The sequence below is a fragment of the Phodopus roborovskii genome, unplaced genomic scaffold, assembly GCF_943737965.1.
Source record: "Phodopus roborovskii unplaced genomic scaffold, PHOROB, whole genome shotgun sequence".
Classification (NCBI taxonomy): Eukaryota; Metazoa; Chordata; class Mammalia; order Rodentia; family Cricetidae; genus Phodopus; species Phodopus roborovskii.
In genome coordinates this window covers 8,314,406-8,327,284 of record NW_026126578.1, presented here as the reverse complement: position 1 = coordinate 8,327,284, position 12,879 = coordinate 8,314,406, and the positions used below count along the sequence as shown (strand labels likewise).

General features: G+C 54.9%; 1 protein-coding gene across 4 annotated transcripts in view; it reads right to left on the bottom strand.

Annotated features, from left to right (window-relative positions):
- Positions 1 to 7,414: 7,414 nt before the first annotated feature.
- The window catches only part of Ift122 (intraflagellar transport 122), a 68,669-nt gene continuing 63,204 nt past the window's right edge, over positions 7,415 to 12,879 (bottom strand). For all 4 annotated transcript variants that reach the window (XM_051203869.1, XM_051203870.1, XM_051203871.1 and 1 more), the window contains 7 exons: positions 12,484 to 12,584; positions 10,802 to 10,967; positions 10,002 to 10,113; positions 9,636 to 9,761; positions 8,673 to 8,752; positions 8,225 to 8,389; positions 7,415 to 7,870 (listed from right to left, as the gene is read on the bottom strand). In XM_051203869.1, the coding sequence (XP_051059826.1) occupies positions 7,781 to 7,870; positions 8,225 to 8,389; positions 8,673 to 8,752; positions 9,636 to 9,761; positions 10,002 to 10,113; positions 10,802 to 10,967; positions 12,484 to 12,584 (840 nt within the window). In that variant the 3' untranslated portion in view covers positions 7,415 to 7,780. The remainder of the gene's footprint in view (positions 7,871 to 8,224; positions 8,390 to 8,672; positions 8,753 to 9,635; positions 9,762 to 10,001; positions 10,114 to 10,801; positions 10,968 to 12,483; positions 12,585 to 12,879) is intronic.

The window sequence follows — 12,879 nt, the reverse complement described above, 5'->3', positions numbered from 1 at the left end:
CCCATGTCAGTCTGTGGCCTCAGGCTGCAACCGGGGTCTTAGGACCCTAAGTCCATTTCTCCACAATGCTCCAAGTGACGATGTCTCTCCCTGAACTCACCTACCCAGCCCTCCCCAGTCCTCTGGCCCTGACATGAGCTCCTTTGCACAGATCTGAGCACAGTCAGCTCAGTCCATTACCACTCACCCCACCCCAGCCCAGCCCAGCAGCTCAATAACTATTTGTTGCATTCAATTGGAATTTGCTCACTCACTTGTTCATTAAACATTTATGAGCCAGCCACCTGGGAGACAAAGAAGGAGGCCATGGCCCTGCTCAGAGCGCTTCTGGCCTAAGCAAGACTCAGCCAGAGGAAGAAACACATTCCAGTCCAGGGAGGGATGACCATGGGTTACTGAGATGTGGGTGGCCTGCTCGGGTGGGGCAGGACATGGGCTCCCACATGAGGAAGCAGGCTGGCAGGTTATTCAGGTAAGTGTGTGGGGCCTGGAGGCCACAGTGAGGGCCTGAGAAGTTTTGCCTTATCTAGAAGGCAGCAGACATACAGCTGGGTGAATCTCAGGGGCAGAGAGGATGACCTGGGGCTTTGGGGCATCAGAACTCTATGTAGAATGAGAGATGCTGGCATTGGCCTGCTAGGGAGGCCAATCTGAGGGAGAGGCTAGTCCTGGACCAGCCTGGTGTCTGAGGATGTGAGGCCATGTAGCTGAGGTCCCCAGAGCCCCCCCATTTGTAGGTTGCTCAAGGACTACTGTCCAGCTGACACATGTCTGAAGCATCCCAAGCAAGGGATTTACTTCTGGAGGCCCATAGGAGACAAGAAAGCACCAGTTGCAAGAAGCCAGCACCCTATGAGGGAGATGGTAGTGAGTAGCAGTTACAAGGGCTAGTCAAAGGACAGAAGGGAAGGTCCCTCTACGCAGAAGCTACACCACCCAGCTTATGAAGACCTCTCTAAAGAGGTGAGGGTTGAGTTAAGAGCTGATGATTGGAGAAAATGCCATGCCACTTGCCACACACATACCAGGCCACGAAGCCTGGGCAGGAGCCTGGCCGGGGTAGTGTTTGCCACAGAGCCTCAGGGCCTTTAAACTCTCTCTTGCTCAGTCTCTTCACAGCTGAGATTCCTAGGTCTGTCTGTGGGGAAGAGCAACCCCTTCCCTGCAGGTTCCCTGAGTGAGCAAAGGGACACAGGACTGGCGTGGTGGAGCGGGAACACAGTAGGTGCTTAGTAAACACCTGCTGACGCAGTGAGTGAGTGGGCGGGCAAGCTCTCCTTCTCTAAGTTGCCCTCTCTAAGTTGGGGTAAGGGATGCTGCTTCACAGGTTGAAAGCTATCACTGAGATGAGGGGACACTTGCAGTCTGTAGTGTGTTGGTTCAGTGAGACAAGTTCAGAGTAAGTTGAGACAGTCATTAGCCATTAGCGCTGATTGGTTATGCTTTTTCACTTGCAAAGACTGACGCCTAGGGTCCTCGTGTGACTGGCCAGCCACTGCCAGGGCTATAACCACACAGGCTACAGAGTTCTGTGGGTTTCCATTGCCTTTCTCCTCCCCCCCCCCCAGAGGTTTTGCCTCTCTGCCTCACCAGAGGGAAGGAAGGGCCTGCACTGAGTCACAGGGACCCAGATGGAGCAATGGTTACCCAAGAGGAGGCACACATTCTACCCTGTGTCTCTGAGTCAGCAGGGTACCCTGGAAAATCCCACACCCCCCTTTTGGGCCTCTGTTTGCTGGGTCTGGGAAACCTGGGGCACAACAACCATGTCCAGACTGAGCCTGGCCTGCTGTCCCCACCAGCACAACTGGTGTGCTCTGGCTCCTCTGCACCCACTTGATGTCCCACTCAGGCCCTGAGCCAGCACAGTGGCACCCTTCCTCAACACCTGCCTCTGCAGGCCACTGGAACTTGTCACCTCAGCCCTTCTGCTCCTCCCTCAGATCCCCAAGGACAGCCAACACCACCACGCTCCACACCAGGGCCCGGCCCCACTGTGTGCCCTGTCTACTGTCTGCCCTGTCTACTGTCTGCCTGTCTACTGTCTGCCTGTCTACTGCCTGCCTGTCTACTGTCTGCCTGTCTGTCTACTGCCTGTCTGTCTGTCTACTGTCTGCCTGTCTGTCTACTGTCTGCCTGTCTGTCTACTGCCTGCCTGTCTGTCTACTGCCTGGCCTGTCTACTGCCTGGCCTGTCTACTGTCTGCCTGTCTGTCTACTGCCTGTCTGTCTACTGTCTGCCTGTCTGTCTACTGTCTGCCTGTCTGCCTGTCTGTCTACTGCCTGGCCTGTCTACTGTCTGTCTGCCTGTCTGTCTACTGTCTGCCTGTCTGTCTACTGTCTGCCTGTCTGTCTACTGTCTGCCTGTCTGCCTGTCTGTCTACTGCCTGCCTGTCTACTGTCTGCCTGTCTGCCTGTCTGTCTACTGTCTGCCTGTCTACTGTCTGCCTGTCTGTCTACTGTCTGCCTGTCTGTCTACTGTCTGCCTGTCTGTCTACTGTCTGCCTGTCTGTCTACTGCCTGCCTGTCTACTGTCTGCCTGTCTGCCTGTCTGTCTACTGTCTGCCTGTCTGTCTACTGTCTGCCTGTCTGTCTACTGTCTGCCTGTCTGTCTACTGCCTGCCTGTCTGTCTACTGTCTGCCTGTCTGTCTACTGTCTGCCTGTCTGTCTACTGCCTGCCTGTCTGTCTACTGCCTGCCCTGTCTACTGTCTGCCTGTCTGTCTACTGTCTGCCTGTCTGTCTACTGTCTGCCTAGCCTGTCTACTGTCTGCCTGTCTGCCTGTCTGTCTACTGTCTGCCTGTCTGTCTACTGTCTGCCTGTCTGTGTACTGTCTGCCTGTCTGTCTACTGTCTGCCTAGCCTGTCTACTGTCTGCCTGTCTGCCTGTCTGTCTACTGTCTGCCTGTCTGTCTACTGTCTGCCTGTCTGTCTACTGCCTGCCTGTCTGTCTACTGCCTGGCCTGTCTACTGCCTGCCCTGTCTACTGTCTGCCTGTCTGTCTACTGTCTGCCTATCTGTCTACTGTCTGCCTGGCCTGTCTACTGTCTGCCTGTCTGCCTGTCTGTCTACTGTCTGCCTGTCTGTCTACTGTCTGCCTGTCTGTCTACTGTCTGCCTAGCCTGTCTACTGTCTGCCTGTCTGCCTGTCTGTCTACTGTCTGCCTGTCTGTCTACTGTCTGCCTGGCCTGTCTACTGTCTGCCTGTCTGCCTGTCTGTCTACTGTCTGCCTGTCTGCCTGTCTGTCTACTGTCTGCCTGTCTGTCTACTGTCTGCCTAGCCTGTCTACCGTCTGCCCTGTCTGTCTACCATCTGCCTGTCTGTCTACCGTCTGCCCTGTCTGTCTACCGACTGGCCTGTCTGTCTACTGTCTGCCCTGTCTGTCTACCGTCTGCCTGTCTGTCTACTGTCTGCCCTGTCTGTCTACTGACTGGCCTGTCTGTCTACCGTCTGCCCTGTCTGTCTACCGTCTGCCTGTCTGTCTACTGACTGGCCTGTCTGTCTACTCTCTGCCCTGTCTGTCTACTGTCTGCCTGTCTGTCTACTGACTGGCCTGTCTGTCTACTCTCTGCCCTGTCTGTCTACCGTCTGCCTGTCTGTCTACTGTCTGCCCTGTCTGTCTACTGCCTGGCCTGTCTGTCTACTGTCTGCCCTGTCACCACCTAGACCAGCGGTTCCCAATCTGTGGTTCACTAACACTTTGGGGGTTGCATATCAGACATTTACATTACAATTTATAACAGTAACAAAATTACATTTATGAAGTAGAAACAAAATAATTTTATGGTTGGGGGTCACTGCACCATGAGGAACTGTATTAAAGGGTCGCAGGATTTGGAAGGTTGAGAACCACTGACCTAGACCATCTTGTTGTCCTACAGAACCAAACTCATTAGTGTATCTGGAACGCGAGTCAGCTGAGCCTGTTTCTGTGCGTTCAGCTCTTGGCCCACAGCAGTAGGTGTTTAAGACACACTGCACCTGTAGGCCAGGAAGCCTCAGCAGAGTGGAGTATGCAGTCTGGCTGACCTGCAGCCTGGGTTCTCACACTCTCAGGTGAGAGGTATTGAAAAGATCACTGCTACGCAGCAGTGTGGGATACTGGGGCGGGCTGTGAAGAACTGTGAGGCGCTTGGTTGCCAGGGCCCTGGGAAGCTATCTCTGAGGATAGCTACAGCCATGTTGGCTGCTCAGCAGTGTGGGCAGTTGCAGGGCACTGAATGGAGGATTAGGGACTTAGCCACCAGTGCTAATAGCTCTTAAGCCTCAGAGGGAAAAGTGCTGCTGGGTCAGCAGGCCCCTCCCTTTCTTCTCACCTGTGGCTTAGTTCTCCCGGCTGTGACTAAGGCCTTGCTGAGGGCATCAAGGGAACCTGGAAAGAGACAGGTGTTCACTCCTTCCTTTCCTTCCTCACACGCCTGATGGCTGCTATATGCTCTATTGTGTTGAGTGCTATGCCCTCTCAGGGCAGCAGGCAGATGAACTAACAGGGAGAAGCAGTCATTTGCTCCTAGCTCCCCCCCCCAAGATCTGCCCTTGCTGTGTAAACCTGAAGCCAGCCAAGAGGCATAGCAGAGGGACATCTAACTCTGAGGCAGAGCCATGGGGGGGGGGGGCAGGGGCTTCTGGCTTTAGCAGCATTTGACAGGATCTATAGACATGTAAGTCCCATAGGAGCGTAGGTGGCCAGCAGGGCCCTGCGGACCTCAGAGTAGCCCTCAGAGCCTTGGGGCAGGCCCACGAGCCTGGGGGCCCGACTGGCTGGCACTGAGAAGCCACTGTGGGTCACAGGCAGGAAAGGAGCACAACCGCTCTTGTGTTCTCAGAAGGTGTTTAGAGTCTGGGGTGAAGGATGGGGTGAGCAGTCCCAGGACGGGTGTTGTGGAATATTAAGATATGATACATTTGTTTATGCTGTGGAACATTTGTGAAATGATGCAAAGATGTGTTGCATTCTTTTATGTTGCATTTAACTCTGTGAAGCTGTGTTACTTTGTCTTTCTAAAACACCTGATTGGTCTAATAAAGAGATGAATGGCCAAAAGCGAGGCAGAAGAAAGGATAGGCTGGGCAGGCAGGTAGAGAGAATAAACAGGAGAGAAGACAGGAAAAGAGAGAGAGAGATCTAGGAGTGAGAGAAGGAGGACCCAGGGCCAGCCACAAGGAAGTAAAAGTGAATGTAAGATTACAAAAGAAAAGGAGAGAGCCCAGAGGCAGAAGGTAGATGGGATGATTTAAAGAAAGCTGGCCAGGCATTCGTAAGACTAAGTCTGTGTGTGTGTGTGTGTGTGTGTGTGTGTGTGTGTGTGTGTGTGTGTGTGATTTGAGAGCTGGGTGGCTGTGTGTGTGTGTGTGTGTGTGTGTGTGATTTGAGAGCTGGGTGGCTGTGTGTGTGTGTGTGTGTGAGATTTATTTGAGAGCTGGGTGGCTGTGTGTGTGTGTGTGTGTGTGTGATTTATTTGAGAGCTGGGTGGCTGTGTGTGTGTGTATGTGTGTGTGTGTGTGTGATTTATTTGAGAGCTGGGTGGCTGTGTGTGTGTGTGTGTGTGTGTGTGTGTGTGTGATTTATTTGAGAGCTGGGTGGCTGTGTGTGTGTGTGTGTGTGTGTGATTTATTTGAGAGCTGGGTGGCTGGCCCCCAAAAGGGTTAAGAGTGAAAAACAGCCAGCAACAGGTGGTAGCCTGGCTCAGTGCAGGGGCCTTGCCTGGTGGGGGCCTCAATGCCCCATCACATTCGCCATTGCTGTATAAACCCCAGGCCAGGGAAGAGTCACAGCAGAGGGATGTGAGGCGGAAGCAAGGGGAACTCCTCGCTTCAGCATCCATGGAGAGGGAGAGGTAAGGCATGAAGAGCCGCAGACACCCTGCTGGTTATGGCAGGGCGAGTCAGCTGCCATCTTCTCTCCTCACTGAGGACATGACACAGCATCAGGACACAAGCCCTGACAGTCTTATCGAGCTATGGGGCTCCAGCAGTCACCCTTCCCAGATCTCATCCTCTTCCTGACACCTGGCGCCTCCAGCTCCCTGTCCTAACTGCTGCCAGTCAGGGTGGCTGTGAGCTCCCATCACAGGTGCTGGCTACAGCTGAAAACCCCACACTCAAGCTGAAGAAGGGTGTTGTGTACAGAGGTGGAAATGGCCTCCAGGTAGGGAAGAGAGCAGAGCATGCGGTTCCGTGAACAGCTGCATATGAGAGTGGGCCCATTTGTTCAACCACAGCGAGCACCTCTAGGCCTCAGTCTCACCATCTGTGTGTGGGCACCCCTAGAGGCTGCTCAGACCAGACATGACCATGCATCGACAAGAACTAGAACTGTGGCCAGGCCCAGCCTCAGGGGCTTGGCTCCCAGCAGGGCTCTCCTGAATTTCTGTGTAATGGGCTGAGAGGATGCACGCTGGCGTCTCAGACAGCCCCTCCCCCTCCATCCTTAGACCATCTGATCTGTCACTGTGATTGACGCCTGTTTGGTAGCTGGCGCAGTTTCCTCTCTCACCCCACTTTTTTCCCAGCCATATGCAAATGATTTCAGTTCAAGGCACGCGCTAATGGAAATCCTAACACATTAATAAATGTTTAGTGTGAGAGAGAGCATGCATGATCATAAGCAATTAGACACTCGACGGAGGAGTTGTGTTGGCACAACTGTCTGGCTCCCTCCTTCTTTCCTTCCATCAACTCCACGGAGGCAGAGGGGGTGGGGAGGGCCTGGACCATGCCTGACCCCTGTCACACACGCTACTCCCATCTCTGTCCCAGCAGGGGCATGCTACCACCAGCCTCATAGAGGGTCTTCAGCATGGTTCCCACCTGCTCAATCTCCCTGCTCCCACCATTAAGATACTGTGTGTGCGCCATGGGGGATGTTGCTGCCTGTCCCTAGACAGGTGGCATGCAGGAGGACTTCAGAGACTACACTCTAGGTGTGCCCACTTATATCTGGAAGCCTGAGGGCCCAACAGCTGCTGCTCTTCTAGTCATAACCCGCACAGGCCGTGGCTGCAAAGAGGTGCCCAGTGTGTGGGAGGAGTTCTCCTTTCAGATTCTGCCTGATACCCTTCCCACAACAGTCTATGGATCCCAACTGGAACCCCACGCTTCATGCCCTGGAGGGAAAGGAAGGAGCCGCAAGGTTACCACCCTGTGGTGTACAGGGGGGCTCCAAGAACGAGACTATTCTTTGGAGCCAGATATCTTACTTTCTTGTCCAAATGGACCCTCATTAAAACAAAATAAATAAACAACAACAAAAACACCCACGCCCCTGCCCCTTCCCATGCTGCCATTTGATTAGATTTTGTTTTAAGAGCACGCAAAAGCAATGTTCCTTTCAGATCAAATTAGAAACAGGTGCACTTTTGCATAAGGAAATTAAGTTGCAGACAATATGAGGGTTTTCTAAAACGCAGACACTGATGAAAACGAGTGGCCCTTTTATTTGTCGTTATTGAGGCAATCTGTTGGCAAAGTGTGCACGGTAACGGTCTGACAAATCTGTGGACTCCAGCAGGCTGCCGTGAACACTTGAGCCCTTCTGAAAGTAACAGATTTTTTTTTTCTTAGAAAATATATGTACGTTCTCTTCTCCATCTCCTGGTGCTATTTACAAGGCACGAAATGCCATAAATAGGACATCTGTGGTTATGCAAGGCGAGGCCCCTCCCTAACATACAAACTTCATCCGGGCAGGAGACATGTTGTGAGGTTTAATTCTTTCTCCCCGACAGTCTGGGGACAGCAAGGAGGTCAGGGGAGCCAGTGGTCCCAGAGGCTGGTCAGTGCTCACGGGCCAGTATCGTCGATGCGTCTCCGGCAGTAGGGGCAGCAGGCGTGCTGGAGTACCAGCAGCTCATAGTCCTCCGAATGGAACATCTGAGGAGAGAGAGCCTGAGACACAGGGAAGCAGGGCCAGGTGCCCCTCAAGCCCTGAGCCTGGACTGGGACATGCTGCCCTGAGGGGAAGCGGCTAAGCAGTGAGCTGCTGCCAACAGCAGACCTGTAGTGTGCTGGCCTGAGGACTGGATGAAGTTCACAGGTACATCATCCCTCACTCAGGGCAGTGCTGAGCAGGAACTGGGCAAGGCCCACTGCAGCCAGCTGGGCAGATCCAAGTAAGGGGAAGGCTGTGGCCAGCTCATGATCCTTCCCCTACATGGCCAGCTTCCCAAGGGAGATACTGAGAATGGAAGAGTAGGAGAAACAAACAGCCAGTGGTAGGCTGGGTACCTGAAAGCAGGAGGGACACATGGTGATGGAGGCATCGGGCAGCAGCGAGCGGAAGTATTGCCATTGCAGCGGTGGAGGCCAGCGCTTGATGAGAACATCCCTTCGGCTCATGGAGCGCAGCACCGACCGGTTCACCACCACAGGCACAAACTCAGAGCCACCTTGCTGTGAGGAAGATGTTTGGGGTGCTATGCCTTTGGCCTGATCCTAGGATCCTTGGAGATCAAAGGGACACCGCCACATCTCGAGTCCAGGCAGCCCTGACAGTGACATGCTCCCCATGCCAGCACTGAAGTGGCCTCGGAGTGACCCAGTCTCTCTTTCCCACTGCCATGTCTGAAGTTGTAGCTGACCGTCACACTAACTGAGGGTCCCTGTGTGCCTGGGGAAAGGACCGACAGCTCTCCACCAGGTCTCTCAGCACCCTCCTACTCTTGAGGTGTCTCACCTCAAAGCTCAGCTTGGCTGTGAACGGGTCATCATCGCCTATGGCTTCCATGGCCTCATCCAGCCTCAGCGTCTGTGAATCTGGAGGGCTCTGGTCAAGGATGGAGCTGGGGGCCCAGTAAGGCACAGGCACCACCCTCCAGCCCACACATTCACTCCCAGGGGCTCAGCCAGGTCTTGCCTCTCTCACAGACTTGGGGAGAGTGGCACAGTGGCTGGGAGAGGGCCCCAGGTGAAGATGGGGAGGAGGGCACAGGCCAGAGAAGGGGCCCCGTGGGACCATTTGCTTTCCCTAGCCTCTAGTCACACCAGGGCTCACAGGGAAGTGGCCATCCAAGGGCCCTGAGTAGCTGGAGGCTCAGCTGCAGCTCCTCAAGAAACTCAGCAGGCACAGCCATGCAGTGAAGGGCAAAAACTCTCAGAGATCCCAGCCCTACCAGCCTTCCCTCTACCCAGTGGTGATGGAGCTGCTGTAAGGCACAGGCAGGGGTGCCTCACGCAGGGATTGGGTGTTCCAGTGAGGAGCACCAAGCGTACTGAAATACGTACAGGGGATCAGCTGTCCTAGGGTCCCAGCCATACTACCAGCGGCCATCTCTGTAACTGTCTAAGGATGAGGCACTTGGACAGCAGAACCAGGGGGACAGAGAGGATGGGGCGGGCGCCCAGGAGCTTCAGCCTGAGTCGTGATTGCTACTATTGCATGAAAAAGCCACCTGAGCCAAAAGCTGGGGGCCCCTCAAGCAAACACACTACGCCTTCTGCTTAGCTAGGACCGTGCCTTCAGCAACAGGGTAGGGAACCCTCACAGGGTGGTGAAGGCGCCGCTCCCCTTGTGCCTGCAGGCTCTGGCCCGCTCTCTTCCCATCCCTGATGTCAGTCCTCACTATGCGGGGATCTTCCCCGTCTCTCTGGATCTCATTCCTTCTGTCCCTGCCTGGCCCAGGCCTAGAGCACAGGATACTGTTGCTTGCAATCTCCTGCCATTTGCTCTCCCTCTTGTGTCTTGGTGCCTCCAGGTCGATGAGGGCGACAGCTTCTTCGTCAGAGATTCCCTCTTCTAGGTAGAACTCCACCAGGTGCAGCACCTCTGGAGGGACAGGGAGGGGCTGGGGGATGGCCAGAGCATGCCCCCTTCCCCAAGCAGCCTGTCACAGCTAAGTGGCACAGTGCATGTTGCGAGGAGGGGGCCGGGACAGCTCCTGCAGCCCCCCAGACTCAACAATGGACCCCGGCTTGGCTGGGGACACACTGGGCTCTGTCTCTGTGGATCCTGACAGCAATTGTGCACGTAAGGTATGGGGGTGTCACCCTATGCGGTGTGGCTCACCATAGGAAGAGGCAGAGAAGATAAAGGGCTGGCGGCAGTTGATACACACGTTGCCCAGGTTGTTCAGCAGCGGGTTGTTGGTGGAGCAGCGGTAGCACAAGGGTACCAATTCCTACAAAACAAGCACGTGTCTGCCCAGGCTGAACCAGAAGTATACACACATCCATTTCCTCCCAGGGCAAACGGACTGCATGCTGTGGGGAAGCTGGCCAAGGTCTACAGACACGACTGAGATTGCACCTGAGGCCACCAAGCCAGACACCTCCTCCAAGCCAGGCCTCACCCTGACACTGTCTTCACAGGAACAACTGTACCCACTGTCACTTCCTGCCACTCACCAGGCTCGAGGCACTGTGTCAGGTGGCCTCCTTCCACCTGTGGAGAAGGCTTATAGACACCCATCTGACAGAGCAGTAACTAAAGCACAGCTAGGAAGTGGTAGACCTAGGATTTGAACCCTGGCCTAGTGATGACAAGTCCCTGCTGAGCTTAAAATCAGGGCTATATAGACCTGGGTTGTTAACAGTTGCAGGAGACGTGTTGGGATGGGGCCTGGAGGAGCACAAGGAAAAGGGTCAGCCCTGAGCAAGGCTTGAGAGAAGAAACAATCTCTGGACACAGAGGGGCAGTGACAGGACTCCAGGTCAGGGTGGGTTGGAGCACAGCAAGCTGAGTGGAGAGCAGAGGACAGAGGGCAGCTAAACAGGAGGGGACAAGCCAGCACGCAGGCAGGAAGCCCCGAGAACACAATAGCCATCTTTCAAACAGACCCCAGACCAGGTTCAAAGGCATGCTCTCACCTCGCTGTCATGGAAAGGCTTGGAGCGGATGGTCAGGGTGCCCAGCTCAATGGACTTCTGGATCCTTGCTGGGATCTGCAGCCCCCGGAGCTTGTCATAGGCATGCCGGGCCAGCTTGTAGGCGCCCAGAGCCTTGCTCTGCTTGGCCAGTGTGAAGAGGGTATTCCTGCCATTGGCAAGGTTAAGGACAGCAGCGGTGTGACTAGGAGCCAACACTACCCACCCTGGGCTGGAAAGCATCCTGTGCTGGTGACAGACCGTGAGCAGAAACTGGGGATATTTGTTCATTTTGAGACCTGTGTCTCTAGGAATCTTTCCAGAGACAAGGGTGGGACAGGGTCTTTTGGGACCTCTTTCTTTCTTTTTTTTTTTTTGGGGGGGGCAGGCATCATGGTTTCATTATGTAGCCTAGGCCAGCCACAATGTTTTGGTGCTACAGCCATAACCTGACTTCAGACTCTTTGGGCCCCCTGAGGCTTTCCCTGCTTTGTCACACTTGCCAACCCAGATCCAGGACACCTGGCACCAACTGTTCTCCTGCCCAAGCCCTACCAGCTGGTGTAGACTGGCTCACAGAGGCCACATAGCACTGAAGGCTCCCCTGATCTCTGGGGCCCCTCTGAGCTCCGCATCTAAGGACAACAAACCTCTGTATGCCACACGACAAGCCCTTCCCTTCCTCCTTGCCTCCCTGGAAAGCTGCTTGTCCCTGGCCCTCACTCTCCTTCCTCAGTGTGACCTCTCTCACATTGTCCCAGCGACCTGTGTAGTGAGCCTCTAACTCCTCCATGTCATGGACCATGTCAGCAGTTACTTCTGTGTTTCCACTGGACAACACTAGGGAGGGTCCAGCGCTCAAGTCAGCCAAGATGCTCAAGCATCAGCACAGGGATGGCTGTGGCACTCCTTTGGTGAGCCTGACCTGCCAGGGAAAGGAGTTACCACAGTGAAGGCCGCTTGTGTGGGACATTTCCCCTGAAGAGGAAACGATGGGTCTGGACCCTCCAGGGAATGAGTTCTCAGGGTGAGCTTTCCTGGGAGGGGTTCTACAGGAGGCAGGCGGACAAGCCAGACGGGGACAGGGAAATGGCTTGTGAAAGGTTGGACCGTTTCCCCTCTGTGCTTCTGGCCCTTCTGTAGCTCCTTGGCAGGGGAAAAGAAGACTCACAGGGACTCGCGGCACCCCCCCCCCCCTGCTGGAGCTGGTCTTGTCCACACCCACCTCTCGGGGCCTCTCTTCATCACCCACCCTCTCAGCAGTCTTCCCCGCTGCCTTAGTCTGGAGCATGAGGGTCACCTCCTCTGGGCAGACCCAAACTTACGTCCATTTTACTCTCGGGCACAGCGTACATATTTCTGAAGCCCCTGCTAGATGGCAGCTTTGTTACCTGGGCTGATGTGACCCCCGTTTCCAGCAGAAGGCCTGCCCGGGCTTCTTAGTCTCAGTGTCAGCCTTCTTTGTGAGTTCTGGGAGGCCTGGGACAAGGTGCCATCCAGACCACAGGCCAGGGGCCACCAGGCAGTCCTGAAAACCAATTTCCCCTTGGCCCCGGCTGCTCAGCTGCCCAGCTGAGTCCCCGCTCCCCAGTGGTTGCTGAGAGAGGGCACTTCTGCCAGTAAAGTGCTCTGTGGAGAACCAGGGCCATTAGACAGAGGGCCAGGAGAGTGGCGGGGGAGGATACACTTTCGAGATGCCCAAGGGGGTAGCCTTGGTCAGGCTGTGCAGCAAAAACTTGGAGATGTTGAAGAGGGTTTCGGGGAGGTCAAAGCTGAACGGCTCCTCCTGCAGTAAAAGAAAGAGCATAACATTCCCCACTGGAAGGAAGGAGGGGGCACTCTGAGCACCTACTGTGTGCTGGTCATCGAGGCTGGCCCCACTAGCCTTTAACACAGACAGGCTTGTGGCTGTGTACTTTTGGTCACACAGGGACTGTCACACACAGCCACTGGTAGCGGAATAGCTCAAGAAAGCAGCTCTGGCCTGGAGGAAAGCCTGAGTGCCCAGGGTGGCCCTAGCACTGTGTGCATCAGAAACACAGCTTAGCTGTTAGGTGAGGCGACTCCTGCAGACACACAGA